Source organism: Sorex fumeus, unplaced genomic scaffold (genome assembly GCF_029834395.1).
Source record: "Sorex fumeus unplaced genomic scaffold, SorFum_2.1 ptg000008l, whole genome shotgun sequence".
Lineage (NCBI taxonomy): Eukaryota > Metazoa > Chordata > Mammalia > Eulipotyphla > Soricidae > Sorex > Sorex fumeus.
The window spans coordinates 67108393-67133626 of record NW_026606065.1 but is presented as its reverse complement, the minus strand read 5'-3'; the positions used below and the strand labels follow the sequence as shown (position 1 = coordinate 67133626).

Here is a 25234-nt window from a genome sequence, read left to right as displayed (position 1 = left end):
AAAGCTAAATTGAAATTAAAGGCTAATCAAAGTGACTTTTTTTCTAATTCAGTCTCTGAATTCTAACCATAAGAACTCCTGGTCTACAGTGTGTCTCACTGTAAAATATACATTCCGTTAAAAATGACACCTTAAACAAACTAAAGCTGCATCAACTGAAGGTTCATAGCCAGGCTTTCTCCTGAAATAGATGAAAAATATGGAATATATGAAAGCTAAATTCACAGAATATATTAAACGGAAATAATTATATATAAATGATGTAACCTTGAAAAACACTTGAATATATATAATCACTGTATCACTACCATTCCATTATTAGACCTGCTCAAGCAGGTGCCAGTAACGTCTCCATTTGTCCCAGTCCTGAGATTTTAGCAGCATCTCCTTATTCATCCTTCCCAATGCTGCCGTATTGGAGGCTCTTTCAAGATCAGGGGAATGAAGCCCGTTATAGTTGTTATTTTTGGCATATCAAATATGTCACGGGTAGCTTGCCAGGCTCTGCCATGTGGGAATGTATATAAAAATATTGAAATCTAACTTGCGAAAGTCAAGCCTTATGAAATGTATAAAAACTTCATTGCTTTTTGTTACAAATATAATTTAATGCAGTATTTATTTAATATCAAGTTTTTATATAAAAAACTTGTCATCTAGCGAGAAGCATACAGCATCTACTTTTGGTTACCCTATCATTACGTTATAAGCTCTAAGCATGGGATAGATCAAGCTTCAATGCTAACCTCGGGTGATTTTCTCCTTCAAGCCAAGCAAATGATGAAGTAGAAGACATGGGAGGCTGAAAGGAAGGTAAAGTATTACAGCCCAGATTTGCAAAGTATTGAGAATAAAGTGGCACATTCAAGTGGGCTAGGGATGTAGATCATTGGTTGATGCAAACTTTAACATGGGATACTTTGGCTCGATTCCTGGTGCCAATAATAATAATAATAATAATAATAATAATAATAAGGAAGTGCTCTTAGAAGGATAAGTCTTATACTTTAAGATTAATAGTAATCTGCACTAATTAGGAATGAGTCCTGAGTGAAAGAACATAATGCAGATAAGATAGAGAACAACTGCCTGAAACTGGAACGTGTACTTTGAGCAATCAGACAATTGGAGAGGCAGAAGATATGGGAAATAAAGAAAAATTTTGAGATAAAGATGAGCGTGATAATAGAATGAAACAAAACTATCTGATCTTGTCAAGAAATGACCACTGAAACTAGTACCAGAATTAAAATTCTAAAGTGAACTTAAAATATATGAGAGACAAAATCCCCAGCTCATCTACTACCATCATCAAGTGATTACGATTGAATCTAGTAGACTAATTTTATTCAGTTCTCTACTGGAAGAAGGAAAAGAGAAAAATGAGGGTGGAAGCTATTTTTACATTCCTAACCCACATAATTCCAAGACTCTTCCTTTTTTTTAACAGTAAACACATAAAATACACAAGAAATAACCCTATTTACAGAAACTAAATTTTCCATTACACCATGCCAACGATAGGCCAGATAAATAAGCATGAAACTAAAGCATTTTGTTGACTTGAGTCTTCTGTGGTTCCAGGCTAAAGCGGCTTTAACTGTTTTTTCCCAGATTCTTTTTCTCTAGAGCTTTTAGAATAAAGGCGGTTCTTTAGCAACTTAACTGAGAATATAATATAATTGGTAGCAATGTGATACTGTCTAATGAGCAAACAAGAACATCCTGATATATCTAACTTCCTTATTCCTTAGGTCTTTAGTTCACTTGTGACTACACCAAAGAGAAGAATCAAATGATAAATTTCTACAGAAGAATTTAATTCTCCACAAAATTTTTCCATAGACTTTTTAAATAAGTATTTGCCAAATTCTTAAAAGAACATTTTTAGGAAGCTGTAAGATGCTTCAGATATGTTTCGTTTTGGCATCATTTATTTGATAACATCAATTCCCAAGAAACATATTTGTTATAAATTATATTCATCTTAATGTAAAATTCCAAGAGAGTTTAGGATTTCTTTTACTCTGCTCATACAGAGGAATACGCTGTTTCAATACAAAGTGAGATTCTTGGGTAAAATCAAGTGCTTGAGATAGTCCCTACCCCAATACTTTATCCCCTGAACCACGGTGTCAGAAATCTAAGCTTGGTTTGATTTTAAGAGTATATAATCCATTGACTGCTTCCATATGCCACAACCACTCAGTTAAGAAATTATTTACACAGGCTGGAGCGATAATAGAGCAGGAAGAGTATCCATCTCGTACTCTTGACAACCCAATTTTGATGCCGAGCTCCCAATGCAGTTTCCCCAAGTAATATCTGAGCACAAAACCAGGAATATCCCCGAGCACCACTTTGTATGGCTTGCCCCCCCCCAACAGACAAACAGACAAACAGACACAGACAGACACACACACACACAAAATCTATAAATCAGTTTATTGGCCCTATCTAGCATATGATACACCTGTTATAAAACATGATTGCTTTAGAAATCTAACAATTTGTGAAATCATATTTTTATTAAGAAAAAAATCAGCCTAAGTGGACAAAACTATTCATATACTTCCAAAAGGCTCTTTAATCCCTATTACCTTAACAGTTTGTGAATAATGAAAGTAATTAATATTAATTTTAGTTGACTAATTCAACACCAATAACCTGTTAGTATATTTCACTCCATTTTCCAACAGACTATAAAAATTAACCAACAGATGCTTCCAATCTGGTTTAAAAAAAATGTATGTCATTAGCATATTTTGATGATACCAAATGTTCATATATGAATATTGTGATTAAATTTCAGAGAATATACAATGTTCTTTTATAACCTTGTTAAGTCTTAACAGAAGCTGAAGACAGTAAAATATGGCCGTCGTTTCTCAAATCAAAATCAGCATTTGTTGTTCCACTCTTCATTTTGATGTATCAAATAAGAACTTGAGTCTCATTGAGACTGTAATAGCAACATGTCACCGCCCCTCACTAGTGTCCCCATGCCAAATGCAAGACCTAACAATGTGTACCTATTAAATATACATTGATTTCAACAGTAGTATGCTACAATATAAAAGAGAAAATGTGAGAGAAATGAATGAAAGTAAAGGAAGAAAATTAAAGGGATCTAAAAAAATTCTTGTTATTTTGAGAAGTTTTAAATATATGCAGAGTTAAGAGTATCTCAAAAACTTAGAACTGAGAGAAGCAAGGAAACCAACATCATATTAGTCAAATAAGCTATCAAAGAGAAAACGATAGATATCCATTAGAAAAGAAAGGTGGATTTCACATAAAAGAACAGTTAAAAATACTGGTGAAACTAAAGAAACAACACAAGGCATTATTCAACTGAAGCAATAATGTCACCAATGTCAGAGGGAAAAGACCACTTTTAAAAACAAAACTAAAGGCCAGAGTGATAGTACAGCAGGTAGGGCGTTTGCCTTGCACACGGCTGACCTAGGTTCAATTCCCGGCATTCCATATGGTCCCCCAAGCAATGCCAGGAATAATTCCTGAGTGCAGAGCCAGGAGTAACCCTGAGCATTTCTGGGTGTAAACCAAAAATAGGAAAAAAAGTAAAGAAAGGAAAAAAGTAAAATCTAGCCTAAAGAAGAAAAAAGGTGTAAGATGAGTTAAGAGAAAAGGCAAAGCTTTTGCCAAAGATATGTTGCTGTGCCTCTGAGTAGGTAGGGTAGGATGGAATTGTGCCAAGATAAAACTATTTTGCAGGAGGAGAATTTCAGTAGAAATATAGTGAAGATTAGCAGCATAACGGGAACAATATCCCAACCTAGGAACCAGTACAACACAGGAAGCCAGAAGGTATTATTAGTTATTTTTGTTTTATTATTGGTTTGAGACATTTATAAACAAATAATTTATAAGCTCCTAAAAAAAGTAATGGTCAAAATCCTAAAGCAAACTCCAAGAAAAAAGTCATACTTAGTAAACATCAAAATCATCTGAGACCAAGCCCCCGGCTGGAATCCACTGTCTCGGGACAGACTCTCGCCTAGAAATTAATTTGGTGAGAAAAATCAGGTATGTGGATTTTGTGACTGAAATCTCCAGGCTTTTCTTGGAGTCAAGATGGGCTAACTCCCCCACCTTCCCAGAACTATTGGAAGCCCTAGCATTCAAGCCCATACCCCAAAGGCACCACTCAATTATAACAGTAATAACTTTAACTCCTGATGTATCACACCTTTAAAACTTCTGGACCTTGGGGCTGGAGCGATAGTGCAGCGGGTAGGGAATTTGCCTTGCATGCAGCCGACCCGGGTTCAATCCCCAGTATCCCATATGTTTCCCCGAGCACCGCCAGGAGTAATTCTGGAGTGCATGAGCCAGGAGTAACCCCTGTGCATTACCAGGTGTGACCCAAAAAGGAAAAAAACAACATTCTGGACTTTCTGAAGTCACATCTCAATCTCTGCAACACTAATGAACCAGTAGTCACACACATACACACATACACACACACACACACAAAGCATTATATTTAAAAGAATGAAACTAAACCAAACTTTAATTGGATCTTACCACTGAAGATATTTATAATAAATTCACTGCATGGAAAACAAAAATATAAATAGAAAAAAAATTGGGGGGGGGGTAAATTAGGAGTCAAACACACAGCTGATCCTTCAGTGGCCCAGGGTCAGTCCTAGAGAGCTTGACCCAGAGGAGTCTCCATTTAGAATGTATTCAGACTGTGGGACAAAAGAGCCAGCAGCGGTACACCCAAAGCAGCTCAGTGGTCCTTGCAGTGCTTGGAATGAAACTCAGGACAGGTGGTAAGAGCATGAGCTCAGCATTTGGCTAGCTCCCTTCCACAAGATTTCTCTTAAAATGACAGGATTCTGGTTTTCTTTTTCTATTTCAAATGATTAATAAGAATGAAATTGTACCTATCATTCAAATGCCTAGCATGGAATACTCGCCTTTGCCATCAGAGAAATCGCCCTCATACTTATTGCAAAGTGTTACAGCAAATAAAATTAAATGTAGCATTCCTCTAAAAACTCATTCTCCTCTATTAAGTTAAATCCTCTGACCTTCTATGTCCGGTCGTGATCCAAACAAGGAATAGTTAATTGTATCTACACTTGCCCGCTAGAGAATGGAAAGCAACTATGCAGAATAAACAAGCCACTCTAGACAAAATAAAAAAGTAGTTAGGTTTAATTTTGAATTATGCAGAAATAGCAAAACTGATTCAAACAAAGTAATCTTGGGAACCATGGAGAAGAGAAACGGTAACACTCGAGTTTAAAGTCTCAGTAGAGAAATAAAGAGGCAAGAGAGAAATGATCTGTCCACTGCACCAGGCCTCTCTTGTCTGAGCCTCCCAGACATCTCTCTGTTGCTTTCCTTCTGGACTTCCTCACAACAATGTCTATTTAAAATGCCATCGTTCAGTAAAACAGGAATGGATGGCCTTTTCCAACAAAACATGTATTAGAAAACGCAAGGCTACTCAAATAATACCGCCCAGCAATTATTCTTCAAAATCCAGACTAAAAGTAGTCAATTTTGATAGTTCATCTCATGAAATATTGGCATCATCCAGAGACATAATCCTTACCTCCCTCATCTTTACTAGTCACCATCGCTATCATAGGAAAGAGAAGGAGGCATTTAGCTGAAATGAAAGCTATGCTGGCTTCTCAGTCAAAAGGAAAAAGAAAATCTGGAAATAGGCAATGGACATCATGCAGAAAAAGGCAAAAAAACCCCAGAAGAACGCAATGTGCAGAAAATGATCACAAGCCACCTTAACCTTTATACCTGGCATTTTATTACATGCATTTTTTTTAACCTTGAATCTTAACTCTAAAGTTAGATGACTTAGGAATTTTTTTAAAGTTCCAATTATTTCATTTAGGACTAACACTACAGCTAAATTAAAGGCATGCTAACAAGTTTCCCTTTTGAGCCTCATTAATTAAGAAAGTAATCAGAGTAAAGAGGGGAAAAAAGAGTCACTGGATGCCACTATTACTTAAATAGCTTTCAGGCCCCACCATTTGCTCCTACTAGGAAGGCAAAGGGAAAACTAATCAATTCCCGATTACAAAATCTGAAATTCTGAAGTGTTTTACATGTAAATACTCATTTTAACTGTCTTATATTTTCCTTGATTGCCTGAAGAGCGCACTAATCTTATTCAAAGGAAATTCTGACTCTCCATAATCAAAAGGTAAGATTAAGATCTGCTTATTTCACAAATTTTCCAAGGGAAAGTTTACTAAGAAAATCCCCCTGATTTCAAAGATCAAAATAAATCATTTTTACTAGTAAATTTTGGTCAATATAATGGTGTTAAAGTGCATCTGTTAATAGCTCTGGATTTACCACAAATTTTAGAAAGCTAAACTGATTAACAGTTATATTACATAGTTATATTACATAGCTTCTTACAATTTTTCCAGAAAGAATTATAAACTTAAAAATTGCATTTTTAAAAGTCATTTCAAAGAAGGAAAATAATTTCTTTGTATCTGCCATGTTATCTTGGTTGTTCTGAGGATCAGATTAACTCTAACATATTACGTATCCTACATGGTGTCTAGTACTCAGCAGACACTTTAATCTGTACTAAGGACTTCCCCCTTCATCCACAATAATCTCTCCCTCCATCCCCTTCTGTGATCATAAATTCAGAGACATAGTCCTATAAGTCAACGGTGGAAAAAGATTCTGTTTTGGAGATGTAATGACTAATGTAAGTGCTTTGTATTGTAAACCAAAAAGGACGCAAGCATTACATAAAACTTTAAAATTACCTTAACAATATAGAAGCCCTGCAATACAAGTGGTAAGCCCATGAGAATAGAAGAGATAAACAATTTGCAGACAGAAGCAATATCTAAATTTTTTTATTCATATTGCACAGGTAAAAGCTATTATAAAGTAATTTGGAAAATGAATTCCATTCTTGTAATGAAAAGATCATGTAACCTACTCATATATTTCTATTTCAAGCTTACTATCAAGATATTCTATGATTCAATATTACTGCCCCATGGGAGCCATACTGATTAAATTATGTGATGATCACTTTATATTAAAGTAAAATTTACTTTACACTGTGTAAAAATCTGACTAGAGGCATGCTCTCATATTGTTTTTGTTTTTCTCGCCAATTAAATTCCCATGCCAGAATTCCCTCCTTTATGAAAATATAATCGCTATCTTCAACAAGTATTACCTGAAAAATTTAACAAAAATATCCCATTAAGAACTTACATTTTTAATGGCTCATTTGACATCCTATAACAAAATTCACATATTCAGTCTTACATTTTATTAGATAATTTACCAATTAATAAAGTAAAAATACCATTTTGCAAAATTCAATGCTACCTAGAGTTCAATAGGAAAAGGAGAGAAAATGCTACAATTATAGGGATAAGGATGTAGTGCTTTTGAACATAAAAACTATAAACTTGAACATGACGGCAATCATGTTACCTCACTGTAATTTTAAAAATTTAAATTAGAAAACAATAACTGTGTTAAACTTACCTTTTTGTTGGCAACAAAATATGTTCTCTAGTTTGAAAAGCAAATCCACATTTTCATACTTAATTTCGTTTGCTTTTATCCAAAAACAGTTTTCAGTCATTTCATGAGGTCTGATCTGCAATCAGAAAGAAGACATGCTTGTAAACAATTGCATATTTTATTAGACCTAGCCCAATCACCATGTGCAAACCCAGTGTCCCATAGCCATCGGGAGATGTTTATGGAATGACCCCTAAAAGACATTATCCCAAAGTGTGTCTGACGAAATATAAATAATGCAGGAAGCTAAAGTTTTATTGGCAGTGGGAGAAATAAACACTTTCATGATCAAATAAATAGGTAAAACTGGATGCCAAATAAAATAAAATTTGCATCTTCTCACATATCCTTTTCAAAGTTTTCAACAATATTCCTGTATAGAGTGAATCTACAGTAACTCTTGAACTGCAGGACACATGGCTCTGTATATGGGGTCACGAATCACAGGGGAAGTAACAACAACAATGAAATTAATAGTTTTCTACACCACTTCCTAAGGTTGTATGACCAACGTATCAGCTTTCTACAGAATCCTGACCAAATATTGTCTGAAAATTAACAGGCCATTTTCTGGTGCTAGCAACACAAGAAAAGTCCCTAAGAATGTTAATTTTTCTTGACTTTATAAGCATAGTGTTCAATCATAGCAACCCTGAGCTACCAATTTAATCACAATACAAATCATATGTAAAAGTGATACTGACTCCCACCCACAAAATTTCAGAAAGCGTTAGTGAATACCAAAGTGGTTTTTTTTCCTCAACTCTTCTAATTAAAATAACAACAACAATAATAATAGTGGCTGCTGTACATCACTTGGATCAGGATTCCCATAAGAAATATCCGTAAACACGAAATTAAATTTTAATCTAGGTCACATCATATTTCCTTCCAATCGTTTTTGTTACCTTTAACCAATTCAATCTTCTCATGTTGGTTTCAGGTTTAAATTCTTTCTTTGGTTTTAACCCAAACGGCAAGTTTGGAGGTAGCGCAGAGTTTTGCCCACTGAGAAATCCCAGGGGAGGTGGCGGCGGCACAGGCCCACCAAATGGCATCATTCCTGGAAGCGGAGGAGGAGGAGGCGGAGGAGGAGGAGGGGGTGGCGGGGGTGGTGCTCCACCACATAAGGTCATTGGTGGGGGAGGGGGAGGAGCTGCGTGCCCACTTGGATTTTCTGTTGATGAAGGCAAAGATATGTTTGCATCTGGTGGTAACGCACCAAACTGTAGGGGGTGAAAAATAAGAAGCATAGCAGTTAAAGAATACAGGTAACAGTACACAGCTCAAAAATAAGAAATCATCTGAATGTAAGTAGTTTTGTTTGGTTTAACCAGAAAGCAAATTGATATATTTGTAGGCTTTGTTTTCATAAAAGTATGACTGCCATAAGTAGTATTCCGCATACTGAGGTAGTTACGAACATACTACTGGAAATCTCCAGGAGGAAATTCCCAGCTGTCTGCTTGAGAGCTAAAGTCATGTGATTCGGTTCAGCCAGAGGATGGCACATGAGGAAAGATCTATGCACAGAAGACTTTGAAAAATACTAGCATTTATACAAAGTTTAAAAAATAAAAGTTCCAGTTTATAAAAATAAACTTAACATTGTCACAACATACCTCTGTCCTTGAAGAAAAAAAAAATGAAAATTCCTCGCTGGGTCCATAAATGCATGCAATAATATATCTGGGAACCCTTGATACATAGGGGTCCTCTTGGAACCCCTCCAAAGTGAATTTTATATACAATTCCATACACAGGCCAATCTCAACTCCCATCCCTGGGTCCTTCCTTCGGAAATTCATTTGGACTACCTTTTTGTGGGGGTTGTGGAGGGTGGGGGTGGGGGTGATTTTGTCAGTGGCACGCCCAGCATTGCTCAGGGCAGACTCCTGGCTCTGGGTCACTCCTGGTGGTGCTTAAAGGTCTGTATGCTGTGCCTGGGATCAGACTATCAGCAGCTTGCAAGGTGAGTGCCTTAACGGCTGTGCTCGCTCGCGCTCTCTCTCTCTCTCTCTCTCTCTCTCTCTCTCTCTCTCTCTCTCTCTCTGCCCAGTTATAACTCATTCTATGTTATATTACACTTGCATTCCTCTCGCATAGCTCCTATGAAGTGTTCCATTATTTAAAAAAATCAACATGTTGTTGCTGTTTTTCCCCCATAGACTATTACTTTCATCAGAAATAACAATGTCCAACCAAGTACTCTTCCCTCCACACCTGAGGCACTTATTGGCAAATGACTACTGTTGAAGAAATTTCTGCAGGATAACTGAATTAAAGATAAGAAAACAAAGGGGGCACATGCAGTGTCATAAATCACAAATGAAGAGTGAATAAAATCATAAAGATGTTTCTGCAGAGCTAAATGTCAGACAGTAAAATCAAGGGAGAATAGGGGCCAAATATGTATGCTGGTGGTTCTGTACATGGAAACACTATATGTGGAGAAACTTAACAGATGCATTTGGCTTTCATCCATACATTCTGAATTGATAAGTAACATTTTGTTCATTACTTTCTTGAAATCACCAATGTCAATTAAGTCCTATGTATGTAAACTATCTGGTAAGTGCTGGACAATTAATAATGGTTAGTAATTCTAAAGTTACATGACACAATTATGGAAAGCATATCATGTAAAAGAGCCAAAATTTGATATCTGAGCCAGCACAATGCGTAATAATGTCACAAAAAAATTTAGATTACAGGTATTTAGGATTTTGTCCCTGCAAAAGGCTAACCCCTGGTTATATTCCCAGCACATTTGGTTCCCTGAGTAATACCAGGAGTGATCCCTGAGCACAGTCAGAAATAAGCCCAAGGCACTGCCTTAAGTCCCCACACTCCCATCCATCCTTCACAAATAAACTTTCCATGTGGAGAACAGGAAGGCTTGGTATATGGTGGGGTGATAAGGTCACTGTACTTTAAATGTAAAGGATGTATGTACATTATATTACACTCTTTACATATTTTATATTTCTGCTCTAAAACACTGCATTTGGAAAAGACTGAACTAAAGCTTGCCCTCGTGCTTTTAGACATAGATACTGAATTTTGTTCATCAGTGTGTGGAAGGGCAGGTCAAAGGGGGTGGGGGCTGTTTTAGGTGTTGCTCAGGGAAGTCAGAGCCCAACCATCAGTTCAATGCAAGGAAGTTGTGCTGTTTGGGCTCTCTGGGCCAGGGACCATCAGGGCCATGCCAAAAATGTGCCTGGGCCTCTGGAGCTCCATCAGTGATGCTCTGGAGGTCATAAGGTACAAAGACAAAAGAACGTCAACCCCTATACTATCTCTCAAGTCTTTGTTCACCATTATATATTAACATTCAACAGTGCTTGATTTTCAGGAATTATATCACAGATGAAACATTTGATTAATAACTTTCAGAATATTCATAACATGAATCAAAGATAAATATGCTTAACATCGATATGTATCTCATAAAAATATATAAAATATACCAATGGTAATTCAAAAATAGTTTTCCTCTGTAATTAAGACCTTTCTACAGGACTCTCAGTATCAAAACACAAGGTCTTGGGCTGGAGCAATAGTATAGCAGGGTAAGGTATTTGCCTTGCATGCAGCCGACCGGGGTTCGATTCCCAGCATCCCATATGGTCCTCCAAGCACTGCCTGGAGTAATTCCTGAGTGCAGAGCCAGGAGTAACCCCAGAGCATTGCTGGGTGTGACCCAAAAAGAAACAAAGACAAAAAGTCTTCATGTGCATAATCTAAAGCATTGGAGATTCCTTAATCTGCGATTACAAAAATCTGAATTCACTGCCAACTTAAATAGAACACACAAAAATAATATACCCAAAGATGGTGAATATATATTTTATAAACTATAATTTTTAGGGTTGATTTATAAGCAGTCTTTCATCCATGTGAAATTAAAAAGAAAGAAAAGTCTTTATGTTTAGATTAGCTCAGAGAAATTTTGTCATAAATATTTCACTAAGTCTATAAGTAATTCTGAAATATGGAACTTAATTGAATGTTCTTTTTAATATGACAAAGGCAAAGTGAAAAGATGGAAAATTTCAGTAAAGTGTGGTAATTTTTTTACAGTACTTTTTACAAGACTGAAAAGAAAAATCAATGTTTTTCATGTATTAATGTATTCTAATTTTTGTCTCTAAATTGAATTCTGACAAATAGATGCCTCTTAAAGTATGTTTAGGCAGTCCTTGGGGTGAAAAAAAAAATTATATACTGTATATTCAAAAGAAATAAAGCCAACACTATAGGAACTAGTATATGTACATAGTATTATGTCTAAAATTGTTTTCACGTAACTATGAAATTAGGATGAAAGAAAACAGAAAAACTGTATAAAATTAGTATTGTTCATCATTCTATATGTAAATCTACATAGAAAAATTCACCTATGAATATTCTACCCCATAACTCACCCAGTTAAAGCATGCAGATGATGTATTTCTTGCAATCTAAATGTTTTATGTGTAGAGGGTGCATGTGAGCTATCTGATTCATAATCCAGATTTGCTCTCTTTTTGTCATGTTTTAAATCTGTTTACTTTTGGAAATTGAAAAATTATCAGAAAATGTTCTCATTCAGCTAGAGGTTATCTTTCACCACAAGGTACCAAGGCTGAAAGTTTTGAAAAATAAATAGCTTGAGCAATAATTTCCTGTAGTGGGATAAGGATCAGCGATGAATGACAAATTTAAGAGTAAAAGACTTTCTTATTTTTCTTGCTTAATTTCTAAAGGATGTGTGACAACTGGCAACAAAATCCAATGAAACATAAGAAAGCAGATTAATTGCTAGAAGTTTATATACTCTTTAAAAAAAACAGGAGGGAAAAGGCAGTAAAGTGATTTTAAAAACAAACAATTTAATATTCATATTAATATGATGAAACACCCAAGTAAAATTAAAGATTAAACGTTTTATTGCTATAAAGATATGACACGACCTTTTTCTCCTCATGAGATTTCAATACCAGAATTCACTCTGGAGAGATGGTATTTTACCTGAGATTTAAAAGCCTGTAACTCTGCTTGAAGCTCATTAATCTTTGCCTCTTTTTTCTGCAACTGAGCCTGAGTTTCTTGGTGGTCAGTAAACTCTTTTTCAAACTGGAAAGAAAAAAGAAAACAAGAGAAAGATGAAAATGAAAGCACTATTCTTCATAAAGAAATATGACTCTAATGATCTGTCAGCAGAACATAAACTTTTTATGAAAGCCATGGTAGATTTTGCTAAGTCACAGGATGCCTTTCTCCAGGTCCCACCAAAATCAGTCATTTGCAAGCAAGCAGACAAAGGCAGAGACGGAGTCTGTGACCTTCTTCTCGAAGCAGAGCAAACTCACCCAGAGATATCTGCAACCCTGGCATTTTTCTTAAAAGTCCCTAAATATCATTGTGACTTTGTGTAACAATAATAGAGAGCAAAGCATTTGTACTGAATTCCCTGATTCCTACTTACAAAACCCTACTGTATTTTAAACTTGCTTGAAGTTTATCAGTAAGACTTAATAGAACTCCATTTTATTATTTTATTGATATTATTACTATCTCCATTTGTAAATGACTTCTCTACTTACTCTTCCGGGTTTTGTTTTATTGTTGTTTGGGGGGGGGGGGGGGGGGTGTTACTCAGAGACCACTTCAGACAGAGCTTAATGTTCTATATGTGATGTCAGGAATGAGAACTAGGGTCAGTTGCATGTAAGACAAGCAACTTACCTCCTCCCTACACCATCTCTCTGGCTCCTACTTTTTTTTCTTTTTAAACTCATTAATTTATTAATGTATTTTTCCGCTTTCCATTTAAAAAAAAATTTATTCTATCATCACACGTTACACAGTTTCAAAGTTGTTCAGGATTGGGTTTCATTCACACAATGTTCCAACACCCATCCCTCCACCAATATATATTTCCCACCGCCAATGTCCCCAGTCCCCCTCCCCCCTCGCCTCTATAGCAGGCTCTTCCTCTCTCTCTCCCCCTTTATCTTTCTCCCTCTCTCTCTTCCCATCTTCCCCCTCCCTCTCTCCACCTTCCTCTCCCTTCTGCCTACCTCTCTCCCCGTCCCTTTGGGCATTATGGTTAGCAATACAGATACGGGAATGTTATGTTTATCCCTTTACCAGCTTTCGGCACTCATTCTTGCCCAGAGTGATCATTTCCCGCTGTCACAATCATAATGGACTTCTCTGTCTTAACTGTGCTCCCCCTTCCATCACTTGTAGCAGGTTTCCAACCATAGGCCAGTTCCCCAGGCCCTTTTTATACTGAGTTGGGTATGTGTCTCCAACTATTTTATATATAAATATATATGTGTGTGTATGTATATATATATATATATATATATATATAATGAGTGCAAACATTCTAAGTCCCTCTCCTACTTTTTTTCTTACAGCACTATAATGAGCACTAAGCAAACTAAAGTGGATTTGAAACCAACAGTTTTAGGAAATAAACTGTCCCAACATAAACAGACTAAGAAAACTCTGAAATGCTGTGCTTAGAATGAAAAAAAGAGAGAGAGACAAAATATTGAAAGCAGCCAAGTACAAAAAAGAATTTACATAAAAGAAAACCCCATTAGAATCACAGTAGATCAATGAAGAGAGGCCCTATGTACCACAGAGAAAGGAGGGACAGAACACAAAAGCACAAAACACACATCTCACCAAGAATACTATCTCCAGCTAGATTATCATTCAATCTGAGGGAACTATACAGAGCTTCAAGGGCAGTTTGGGGAATTGATAACTTGAAATAAGTTTTGTGAGAAGCATTAAAGGACCTTCTTTGAAGGAAAGGACGAACTTCCCAGCACACGGTACAGAGTACAGCGCTCACAATGGTGCATATGATTGCGCTTTACCAATTACATATAAACTCTAAAATATATTAGCAAAGATTTTTTAATTTGACAAAAAAAGCATAATTACAAAGAGATCCAGTATGAAATAAAATTTAATGCAACATATTTTAGATGCCTGAGTTGAAAACTTATTTATGTAAATAAAAATAGGCATTATGTTTTATTAAGTGATTTGTATTTCTCTTTTTATACAGGTTAAAATCATACAGCAATCAATCATCACAAATTGACTTTATTGATTTTATTTTGTGATAATTCCACTTGCTGTTCCTTTAAGTTTTGCTGGAGCAAGCACTACGAAATAAATCTGTTATACGTCTGCCAAAGGGAAGAAAGCTAACAATGGTGGAGGGAAGGTCACACTGGTGGTAGAATTGGCATTGGAACAGTGTATGTCAGAAACAACTCTATGAAGAACAATTTTATAAATCACAGCGTCTTAACACAAACAATTCACTTTTAAAAATAAACTTTTAAAAAATATTATTCATAGAGCCCGAGAGATAATACAGTAGGGTAAGGCAACTGTCTTGCATGCAGCTGACCTGTGTCAGACCCCCACCTTCACATACAACTGTCCAAACACTGCCAGCAGTGCTACCTGAACAGAGCCACAAGGAAGCCCGGAGTACCGCCATGTTTGGCCCCAGGAACAAAATTCAAAGAACAACAGAAAAACAATTCATATTGGATATATCTGCTGTATAGTCAGATACTTACAAATAGGCCTTCATATTCATCTCCTTCCCCCAATATTTTATATCATAATACTTTTCTGATTCTCCTAGCTCCTCTACTACTCAAAAATTATTGTTTCCTTTTTTCTCAGTCCAACACTTTAAATTTGGCATTTTGTGGGACTCTTTCTCATCCCTTTGTTGGGCTGATTCAGCCTTTCTCAGAAGCTAATGTCCACACTGATGCTTCAGTCATCAGGATAACGACATCTTAAATCCCTAGAGGTCGCTCCACTTCTCAACTGAATTCCACACTAAAAATCAGGCCTTAAATGTATTTTCACCTGACCAATAAAGACTTTTCATGACAAGTAAAACATTAAAAAGCTGATATTATCTTTCCCCTACAAATTGTTATTTTGAAAAAATGTTCTTCTAAAACATTCCTTTAGTGGTTTCATAACAAAGATGTCAGTCATTAGGCTGATATCCAACAATCTATGGGAACTAGGTCAAAACTATATATTTCCTTACAATATATTCTTCAGAGTAGATATTAAAGAGAAATTTTCAGAAAATATGGTCAATACTTTGAATAAGCATTGTATTTCCTGATAACACAAACAATCCTAAAGCCACAAAAATTATCAGACAGAGAAATAGACTACAGGTGAGTGGATGATTCCTGGCAACGATATTTGACCTCAGTTTTGAAAAACTTGAGAGATGTACAATAGAGGGAATATCAGTAGATGGCAAGCAATCACTTGTACTGGCAAAAAAGAGAGCATGAGAATTCTCCAGTAAAGCTCAAGAAGTATCTGGAAACAAAATCATTGAAGAGTTTGGCAAAAATGTTAGATGTTTCTTTCTCTAGAAAGACATAGAAAGTTGTTAGTATGTTTATTAAAAAATACAATAACCACATCTGCATTTTGAAATACTCAACCAGGAACAGTATAGAACATGGGCTCAAAGGAAATATTAGAAGTATAAACATTAGGTTTGTAGTTTCTGCAGTCACATAAGCAAGAACTGAATGTTTGAAGGTCTGCCTGAATTAAGGTGGGCTCTGTGATCATTAAAAAACAAAAAAGTGAGCAAAAGCAAAGAAAAAAAAAGTTCTAGAGAATCAAACAGTGTTAGCTTTAACTGAAGGAATGATCAAGGAGCATATGTCTAAGATAACTATGATATTCATTTGTTTTAAAAACTGATATAGGTAAAGGCCCTCCCGTTGATCGTCGATTTGCTCGAGCGGGCCCAGTAACGTCTCCATTGGAGACTTTGTTGTTACTGTGTTTGGCATATCGAATACTCTCGGTAGCTTGCTGGGCTCTCCGAGAGGAGCAGAGGAATCGAACTTGGGTCGGCCATGTTGGCCGCTTGTAAGGCGAATGCCTTACCGCTGTGCTATCGCTCCAGCCCATTGTTCAATTGCAGGAATGATATCATGTAATTTGCAGCAAATGGCTGGAACAGGAAGATACTATTTTGAGTGAAATAAACCAGAAGAAGGAAGGATGATTTCACTTGCTCTGGAACAGAGTATTGAATGAGAAAATATATTATGCTAAAAGGGGCATGCCTAGATAACCCTTGACCACAGCGTTTAGATGGGAGAACAGAGAAGGAAAGAAATCAATGGGGGAAGAAGAGAACAAGAAGTAATGGACGAACAGGTATCAGGGATTCAGTTATAACAGTGATAAGAGTTGGACGCATCCAGTCATATACACAAAACACAGATTCAACAAAACTCAAAACACGAGATCTAAGTGGCAACCACTAAAAATCTGTAATATGCCTGTCAAGTTGGCAGGTGGGGGGAAGGGGAGAGGGGGTTGGTCTGGAAAAGGAATTTGGGAACATCCATGGAGAGATTGGTATGGAATAATTATATGCCTAAAATTCAACTATAATTACCTTTGTAAATCATTGTTCTTTTTTCATGAAGTAACAAAATAGGAGACTAACACCCAAGAGTGGCCGAGATTTGTACCAGTTTTGCTCCATGGCTTAGAGGCCAGTCACACATTCTAGGGGAAAAGGGAGCTCGGAGAGAGAAAGGAGCACCAAATAAAAAGTGTTGGGAGGATCCTCCCAGGATGGGAGAAGCATGCTGAAAGTAGACTATAGACCAAACATGATTGCCATTCAATGCCTCTTTTGCAAACCACAACACCCAAAAGGAGAGAGAGAACAAAAGGGAATGCCCTGCCACAGAGGCAGAGTGGGATGGGGGGGAGGGGGCTTGAGGGGTTGGTGGGGAGGGATACTGCGACCCGTGGTGGTGGAAAATGGACACTGGTGGAGGGATGGGTATTTGATCATTGTATAATTGAAACCCAAGCACAAAAATTTGTAAATCTACACCTGTACCTCATGGTGTTTCACTAATAATTTTTTTTAAAAAAATCTTTTTTTTAATTAATTTTATTGAATCATTGTGAGATAGTTATAAGCTTTCATGTTTGGGTTACAATCACACAATGATCAAACACCCATCCCTCCACCAGTGCACATTCCCCACCACCAATATTCCAGTATAAACCCCTTTTCCACTGTCCCTCTGGCTCCATGGCAGATATGGTTTCCCATAATCTCTCTCTACTTCTGTACATTATGGTTTGTAATGCAGACCCTGAGAGGTCATCATTTTTGGTCCTTTATCTACTTTCTGCACACATCTCCCATCCCGACTGACTTTTCCAGCCATCTTTTTCTTAGTGATCCCTTCTCTATTCCAGCTATCTTCTCCCCTTTGCTCATGAGGCAGGCTTCCAGTTATGGAGCAATCTATCTGTCCCGTGTATCTACTATCTTAGTCTCATGCTATGTCGTTTTATACTCCACATATGAATGCAGTCCTTCTATGTCTGTCCCTCTCTTTCTGACTCATTTCACTTAGCCTGATACTCTCCTTGTCTATCCAGTTATAAGCAAAGTTCATGGCTTCATCTCTCCTGACAGCTGCACCAGTAGTCCATTGTGATTGATACCAAAGTTTCTTTAACCAGTCATCTGTTCTAGCACACTTGGGTTGTTTCCAGATTTTGGCTATTGTGAACAGTGCTGCAATAAACATATAGGTACAGATGTCATTTCTACTGTGCGTTTTGGCAACCTCGGGATATATTCCCAGAAGTGGTATTGTGGGCTCATATGGAAGCTCAATTTCAGTTTTTGAAGGACTGTCCATATTGTTTTCCAGAAAGGCTGGACTAGTGGGCATTCCCACCAACAGTGAAAGAGTGTCCCTTTTCCCCCACATCGACGCCAGCACTGGTTGCTTTTGTACTTTTTCATGTGTGCCAGTCTCTGTGGTGTGAGATGATATCTCGTTGTTTTGATTTGCATCTCCCTGATGGCTAGTGATGTGCAGCATTTTTTCATGTGCCTTTTGGACATTTTTATTTCTTTTTTGAGGAAACTTCTGTTCATTTCTTCTCCCAATTTTTTGATGCGATTGGAGGTTTTTTTCTTGTACAATTCTACTCGTGTCTTGTATATGCTGGATATTAGTCGCTTACAGATGGTATTGGGTAAATATTCTTTCCCATTCTGTACGATCTTTCTGTATTTTCGTCACTATTTCTTTTGAAGTGCAGAAGCGTCTTAGTTTGACGTAGTTCCATTTGTTTATGTTTGCTTCCACTTGCATAGTCAGTGCTGTTCATCCTTAAAAATGTTTTTAGCTTCAGTGTCGTGGAGAGTTCTGCGTACATTTTCCTCTATGTAGCTTATGGATTCATGTCTGATATTGAGGTCTTTAATCCACTTTGATCTGACTTTTGTGCCTGGCATTAGACAGAGGTCACAGTTCATTTTTTTGCAGGTAGCTATCCAGTTTTCCCAGCACCACTTGTTGAAGAGGCTTTCCTTGTTCCACTTCACATTTTTTGCTCCTTTGACAAAGATTAAGTGTCAAATATTTGGGGGTCTGTGACATAATATACGACTCTGTTCCATTGGTCTGCAGGTCTGTTTCTAGCCCAGTACCATGCTGTCTTATGTACTACTGCTTTGTAGTACAGTTTGAAGTTGGGAAAGGTGATGCCACCCATCTTCTTTTTCCCAAGGATTTTTTTAGATATTCGTGGGGGTTTATTGTTCCTTATGAATTTCAGGAGCGTTTTGTCTATTTCTTTGAAAAATGGCATGGGTATCCTGATAGGGACTGCATTGAATTTGTATAGTGCTTTGGGCAGTATTGCCATTTTGAGAACGTTAAGCCTCCCTATCCATGAGCAGGGACTGTATCTCCATTTCCTAGTGTCTTCTTTTATTTCTTGAAGTAGTGTTTTGTAATTTTCCTTGTATAGGTCTTTCACCTCTTTGGATAAGCTGATTCCGAGGTGCTTGGTAAATCATGGTTCTTTAATAATAATAAAAAAAATAAAGTTGATGCTTAGAGCCAGAGTGATTTTACAGCAGGTAAGAAGCATGCCTTGCATGCATCTGAATGAAGTTCAATTTTCGGCACCACATATGGTCTCTTGAGCACAGAGTTAGGAGTAAGCCTTGAGCACGACTAGGTGTGGTCCAAAAAACAAAGGTGTAGGTGTGTGTGGGGGGGGGTGAGGGGGGGAGTTGGTATGTTTAATGTCAAGGATGATGAATTTTGATTTCAAGGTTTCAAGGTTTTTAGCTTGAGATACATATTTTTCCTTGTATATCTCACCTTGTTGCCTCATATTGGTTTGTCAGGACTTGTAAAGCTATCATTGCCTTGAGTAAATCCCCCGCAGCCACCGTTGAATGAATGAGAAAAGGCTTTCATTTACCACAGCAATTACCACACTAATATAAAAATATAAAAATGTCTTATATCCCCTCAATAATATCAACTGAGGTCACTAAGAAAAATATTTTAGTCATATGCATTATATTTCCTATTCTTTATACTTATAAACTCAATAAGTACTTGTTTGAAGGAAGTAATGAGTCAATTCCTGTCAAATCTTACTTTATATATTGAATAACTATGTCACTATCATATATTAAAAGTTCTGAATCTCCCAGCATCAGAAAGCATTGAAAAGTCTTTTTTCGCCATTCTCCTTTTTATGACTCCTCAGCCAATGTTTACTTCTGCTTAGCAAGAAATAAAAAAATTAAACTCTTCTTTGGGAAAAAAAAGGAAAAATCTTTTTCACAAAAATCAATGTGAGCAAAATCCTATTTCATAGCTATCTTAGAATAAGATTTAGAAGCAGAAAAGGTTAAAAGAAAACTATCAAAAACAGCCAGAGTCATAATAAAGTATACTCTAAAAGAAGTTACTAAACTTGGCCATACCAAAAGTTCTCTATTACTTACCAAAGAGAAAAATTTACACATCCTACCCTATAAAAGGATCAGATAAAATATAAGCTTTGCTTTAGCATTTTTGTAATACCTATAGTCAAATCACCATAGCCTTGGGTTAAAATGAATGTCCATTAAAGATGTACTTTATAAAAACTGATATGATAGCCTCCTACTCTAAAAAGAAATACCAGAGCAACATTACACCTACAAAATTACACAAAAATGTCAAGAAATACAGTTAAGGTTGAGGTTTTGCTTAATTTCATTCCCTGGGGTAAATGTATTAGTGCATCTGTACAAGAAGGTTGATAATTCAATATTCTCTATGTACTTTCTGACATTTCAGGTCTTCATTTTTCAAATTTATGCACCAAAATAAAGAATGTGTCTAGCAACTATGATAGCTTCCTGCCTTAAGCAAAGTATTTACATGTGTCCTTATAAAGCTATCAGAAAAAAGTTCTTGCTGATATATACAAAATGCTAAGGCAGAAGAAATCTTTTATAGAACACAAAATATTTTCTGAATATGCCTAAGACATATAACTTCAGATTAAAAGAAGACAACTAACCTTGAACAAGGTCTTTTTCTTTTTATCTTTAAAACTTACAAATTTTAAACTGCATTAAGAAAGCTGCGGTTAATATCACTCACATATAAAATATGGCTAATATTTATGAAAGCACATGTGTATGTGGAATGCATTAAAAATAAGTACTTAAGTTTGCAACTGCTTTCCAATAAAGAGCACAGAGCTTATTGTGCTTGGAATACAAGTTTGCAGAATGAAAGGCCACCTGACCGTATGAACATCTGTCACCTGTAACACTTTTGATGCTTAAATAGTCCATTGTTTCCACCACTAAACTAAATCTCTTTGGAATAGCAATATCACAGTTAAAGCTGTAAATCCAAAATGGCAGTAAAATTCCTAGTATGTAAGAACCACTAACTGGTGAAGAGGTAGGCCTTCTGAGGACATTTACAACATTTTTCTTAAGTTATTTTTAATTTATGAAATGGTATTTTTTTTTCATTTAGGAGAAACCATTTATTGAGTTCTATTTCCTATTTTTATTTGGTATCATTAATTTTGTTTTCTAAGTACAAGGCCAGATACTATGGATACAAAGAAGAGCAAAACTAGCCTTCTGAACATTAGGGCTTACAATAATTAAAATGGTCTGGTCCAGGGCTAAGGGAGAATTATACAGAGGCAAAGTCACCATGGAAAGGGGAGAAAAGCCAACAAAGCACAGTATTTAGACTGTGAATTCTGGAGTTCAACCTTAATTTTGCCTTTTTTAAAAAATTTTTATTAGTGAAACACCATGAGGTACAGTTGTAGACTTAAAAATTTTTGTGCTTGGGTTTCAGTTATACAATGATCGAATACCCATCCCTCCACCAGTGCCCATTTCCCACCACCACTGATCCTAGTATCCCTCCCACCCCCCCTTTCTCCCTATCCCCCCCCACCCCCGGCTCTGTGGCAGGACATTCCCTTTTGTTCTCTCTCCTTTTGGGTGCTGTGGTTTGCAAAAGAGGCATTGAGTGGCAATCATGTTCAGTCTATAGTCTACTTTCAGCATGCATCTCCCATCCTGGGAGGATCCTCCCAACAACCTTTATTTGGTGCTCCCTTCTCTATCTGAGCTGCCTTTTCCTCTAGCATGTGCAGCTTGCCTCCAAGCCATGGAGTGAACCTCCCGGTACTTATCTCGGCTATTCTTGGGTGTTACTCTCCTATTTTGTTACTTTATGTTCCCCAGATGAATGCAATCTTTCTATGTCTGTCCCTCTCAGACTCATTTCGCTTAGTATGATACTTTTCATCTAGTACCACTTGTATGTAAATTTCATGACTCCAACTTTTCTAATGGTTACGTAGCACTCCATTGTGTAGATGTACCAAAGAAGCAATATCTTTCATTTGAAATTTAAGTTTTAGGATAAAACCTTTAAAATAGGGGCAAGAGATGTAACTAAGTAGCAGTCTGTTTTCCTCCAATGTATGAAACTCTAGATTTGAAGGAAATGTACATTTCTCAAGATCTAGGAGATAGCTCAGGGGTGAGGGATGAATGTCCTCCATATTAAGGGGAGGAAGTTTGAAACCCAGTACAACATGGTCCCCTGAACTCTACCAGGCTTTAATATGCAAGTGTCACCAACAGTGATCCCTAACAGTGATCCCTATACCCCCTGGAACACTGCTTGGAAGGCCCCTTTATTTTTTCAAATATGTGCAGTTCCCTTGAAGTCCCTTGAAGGCTAGACAAATAGAAAAATAAAGTGTGGATTCTGACATGGTACCTAACACAAGAACAACACCTCTAGAGTATTATGTTCATTGTAGTGGTGGCAGTAAGAACTATTATTATTCACTCAAAGAAAGAAGCCAGTCCTTATAATTAAAGTCAGAGTTAACTGCTTAAAATGTGAAGATGCTAAAATGTTTGTTTTAGTATCTTCACAATTTAAGCAGTTAACAAAACAAAAAACTTACTAGGTAAATTCTAAGCAGAGATAAAAGTGCCAAATACTAGCAAAAAGTGGAAAGTGGCTAAGTGATTAGGAATACTTCTGAACTACAAAAAGAAAAGCAGTGATATTTATGAAAATGAAAATATTGTAATGTTCCAACCTGAAAACTTTAAGTATAATAAAAAAAACAATTTTAACGTACTCTCAACTTTTGGATATAATTTCAACTTTAAAGGTCCTAGCTACATGATTTCCAAAGAAATACTCTAATGTTCAAATCTTGTTTCTTCATTTTGAGCAATCATTTATACATTCTTCCCATTAATGTTGTTTCAAGGGCCAGAGCAGGTAGAGTGCTTGCATACCAAATAGACCCCATGTTTCGCACACAGCTGACCCAGCTTCCATCCTGGCACCCACTATATTCCTCCCAGCCCCTGACAAAAGTTATCCTTGAGCACAGACCCAGGAATATTCCTGAAAACTGCTGAAAGGGGCCCAGAAACACCCCCGCAATTAAAAAAAAAAGAAAAAAAGAAAAATGAAACAAACATGGTTTCCTGAGCATCACCAGGATCCCTGGGAGCTGAGCCATTGGAGTAAAGCAATACTGGGTATGGCCCCAAAAGACAAATAAATAAAATTCAGTTCTTACACAGGTCATAAATTGTTCTAGGCACAACATTGCAAGTGAAAGTCCATTGTACAGTTCGTTAAAGGGAGAACTAGGCAGGATGTTGGCCTATACGATACATAAATGCACGAGTCACGTTTTCATGTCAAACTGATGACACATACAAAGGAAAAGTAAAGCAAGCAACACAGGGAATGGGTCAGGATTGGGAGTTGACATTTTTAAATAAAATGTTCTGAGAATGAGAGTGGCTTTTTGCAAATGCCGAGAGATAAAGAAGAAACCCAGAAAGGATAAGCAAAGTCCACGAGACCAAAGCAAGCATGCCTGAAGGGACTCCCCACATAGCCAGGCAAAGTCAGTAACTTACTTTCTTATAAAATTCTGATGCTTTCGCTTCAAACTCTTCTAGTTTGGCTTGATCAATGCAAATATCTGAAATGGCAATGACAAGAAAGTTTAAATTCAAGTCCTTTTAAAATTCATTATGAATTTAAAGGTTTAGAAGAAAAATGATGGAAATAATGAGAAGTATGCTGCAACAACAACAACAAAAATATAGTGACATATAATGCTGGAAGAGAGAGGAATTTTTTAAGTATGGAACCAACAGCATAAAATATTATAAGTGGAATGGCAAACCTCAGGTTTACTTTTAAGCCTCTAGTTGGCAAAAGGAGAGAATTAGTTCAACATATAATACTCAAGATTTCTAACATCTATAGATATTTTGAAGAAAAAGAAGGCAATTAACCTGTTAGAAAACTGAGCAGTATCAATCAACAATTACTAGTACTGTAGCACTGTCCTCCCATTGTTCATTGATTTGCTCGAGCAGGCACCAGTAACATCTCCATTTGTGAGACTTGTTGTTACTGTTTTTGGCATATCGAATATACCACAAGGAGCTTGCCAGGCTTTGTTGTGTGGGTGGGATACTCTCAGTAGCTTGCAAGACTCTCCGAGAGAGAGGCAGAGGAATTAAACCCAGGTTAGCCACGTGCAAGGTAAACGCCCTTCAGGCTGTGCTATTGCTCCAGCTCATTAATTGCACATGAATAAATATTTTATTTTTCTCTATTCAGATCTTTTAATGAGAACAAGCAAAGAAATTAATCTTCAATGGTAAGTTTTAGAGATTCCATAGAGAAACAGACTCTAGTATACAATAAAGAGTGTAAAATGAAGGAATTTTGCAGATAAGAGACTGGATAAATATTAGCATATAAATCAAGGGTTTTTGTACCCAGCAATTCAATTTTAACACTTAGCATATGGACAATACTATTTATAAAATTTTATTTAAATTAGTCAAAACAAAAAGTTCTCAGTAACAAGGGCACAGTAGATTAAGTATGTTATGAGATTATATATATATGTGTGTGTGTATATATATATATACATACACATGATACCATGTAGAAGTGATTGCCCTGAATTATACGTTATACACTGCATCCCTTCATTCCAATAAAATGTGATTTTTAAAAATTACTACTCTTAGGATACACCTGAAAATTACAGTATGCATGTCAATTATAGCTCAGTGAAACTGGAAGGAGAAAAGTTAGTTATTACAAAAGAGTTAATAAAATGCTAACATAATCAACTTACTGCATCCAAAGTCCAGATCCATCTCCTAAATGTGACCCCTAACAAGCTT

The 25234-nt window shown here is 36.6% G+C and overlaps 1 protein-coding gene across 4 annotated transcripts in view; it reads right to left on the bottom strand.

Annotated features, from left to right (window-relative positions):
* The window catches only part of DIAPH3 (diaphanous related formin 3), a 553005-nt gene that overhangs the window by 326656 nt on the left and 201115 nt on the right, over positions 1-25234 (bottom strand). For all 4 annotated transcript variants that reach the window (XM_056109828.1, XM_056109829.1, XM_056109830.1 and 1 more), the window contains 4 exons: positions 23942-24006; positions 12592-12696; positions 8487-8804; positions 7540-7654 (listed from right to left, as the gene is read on the bottom strand). In XM_056109828.1, coding sequence (XP_055965803.1) covers positions 7540-7654; positions 8487-8804; positions 12592-12696; positions 23942-24006 — 603 coding nt within the window. The remainder of the gene's footprint in view (positions 1-7539; positions 7655-8486; positions 8805-12591; positions 12697-23941; positions 24007-25234) is intronic.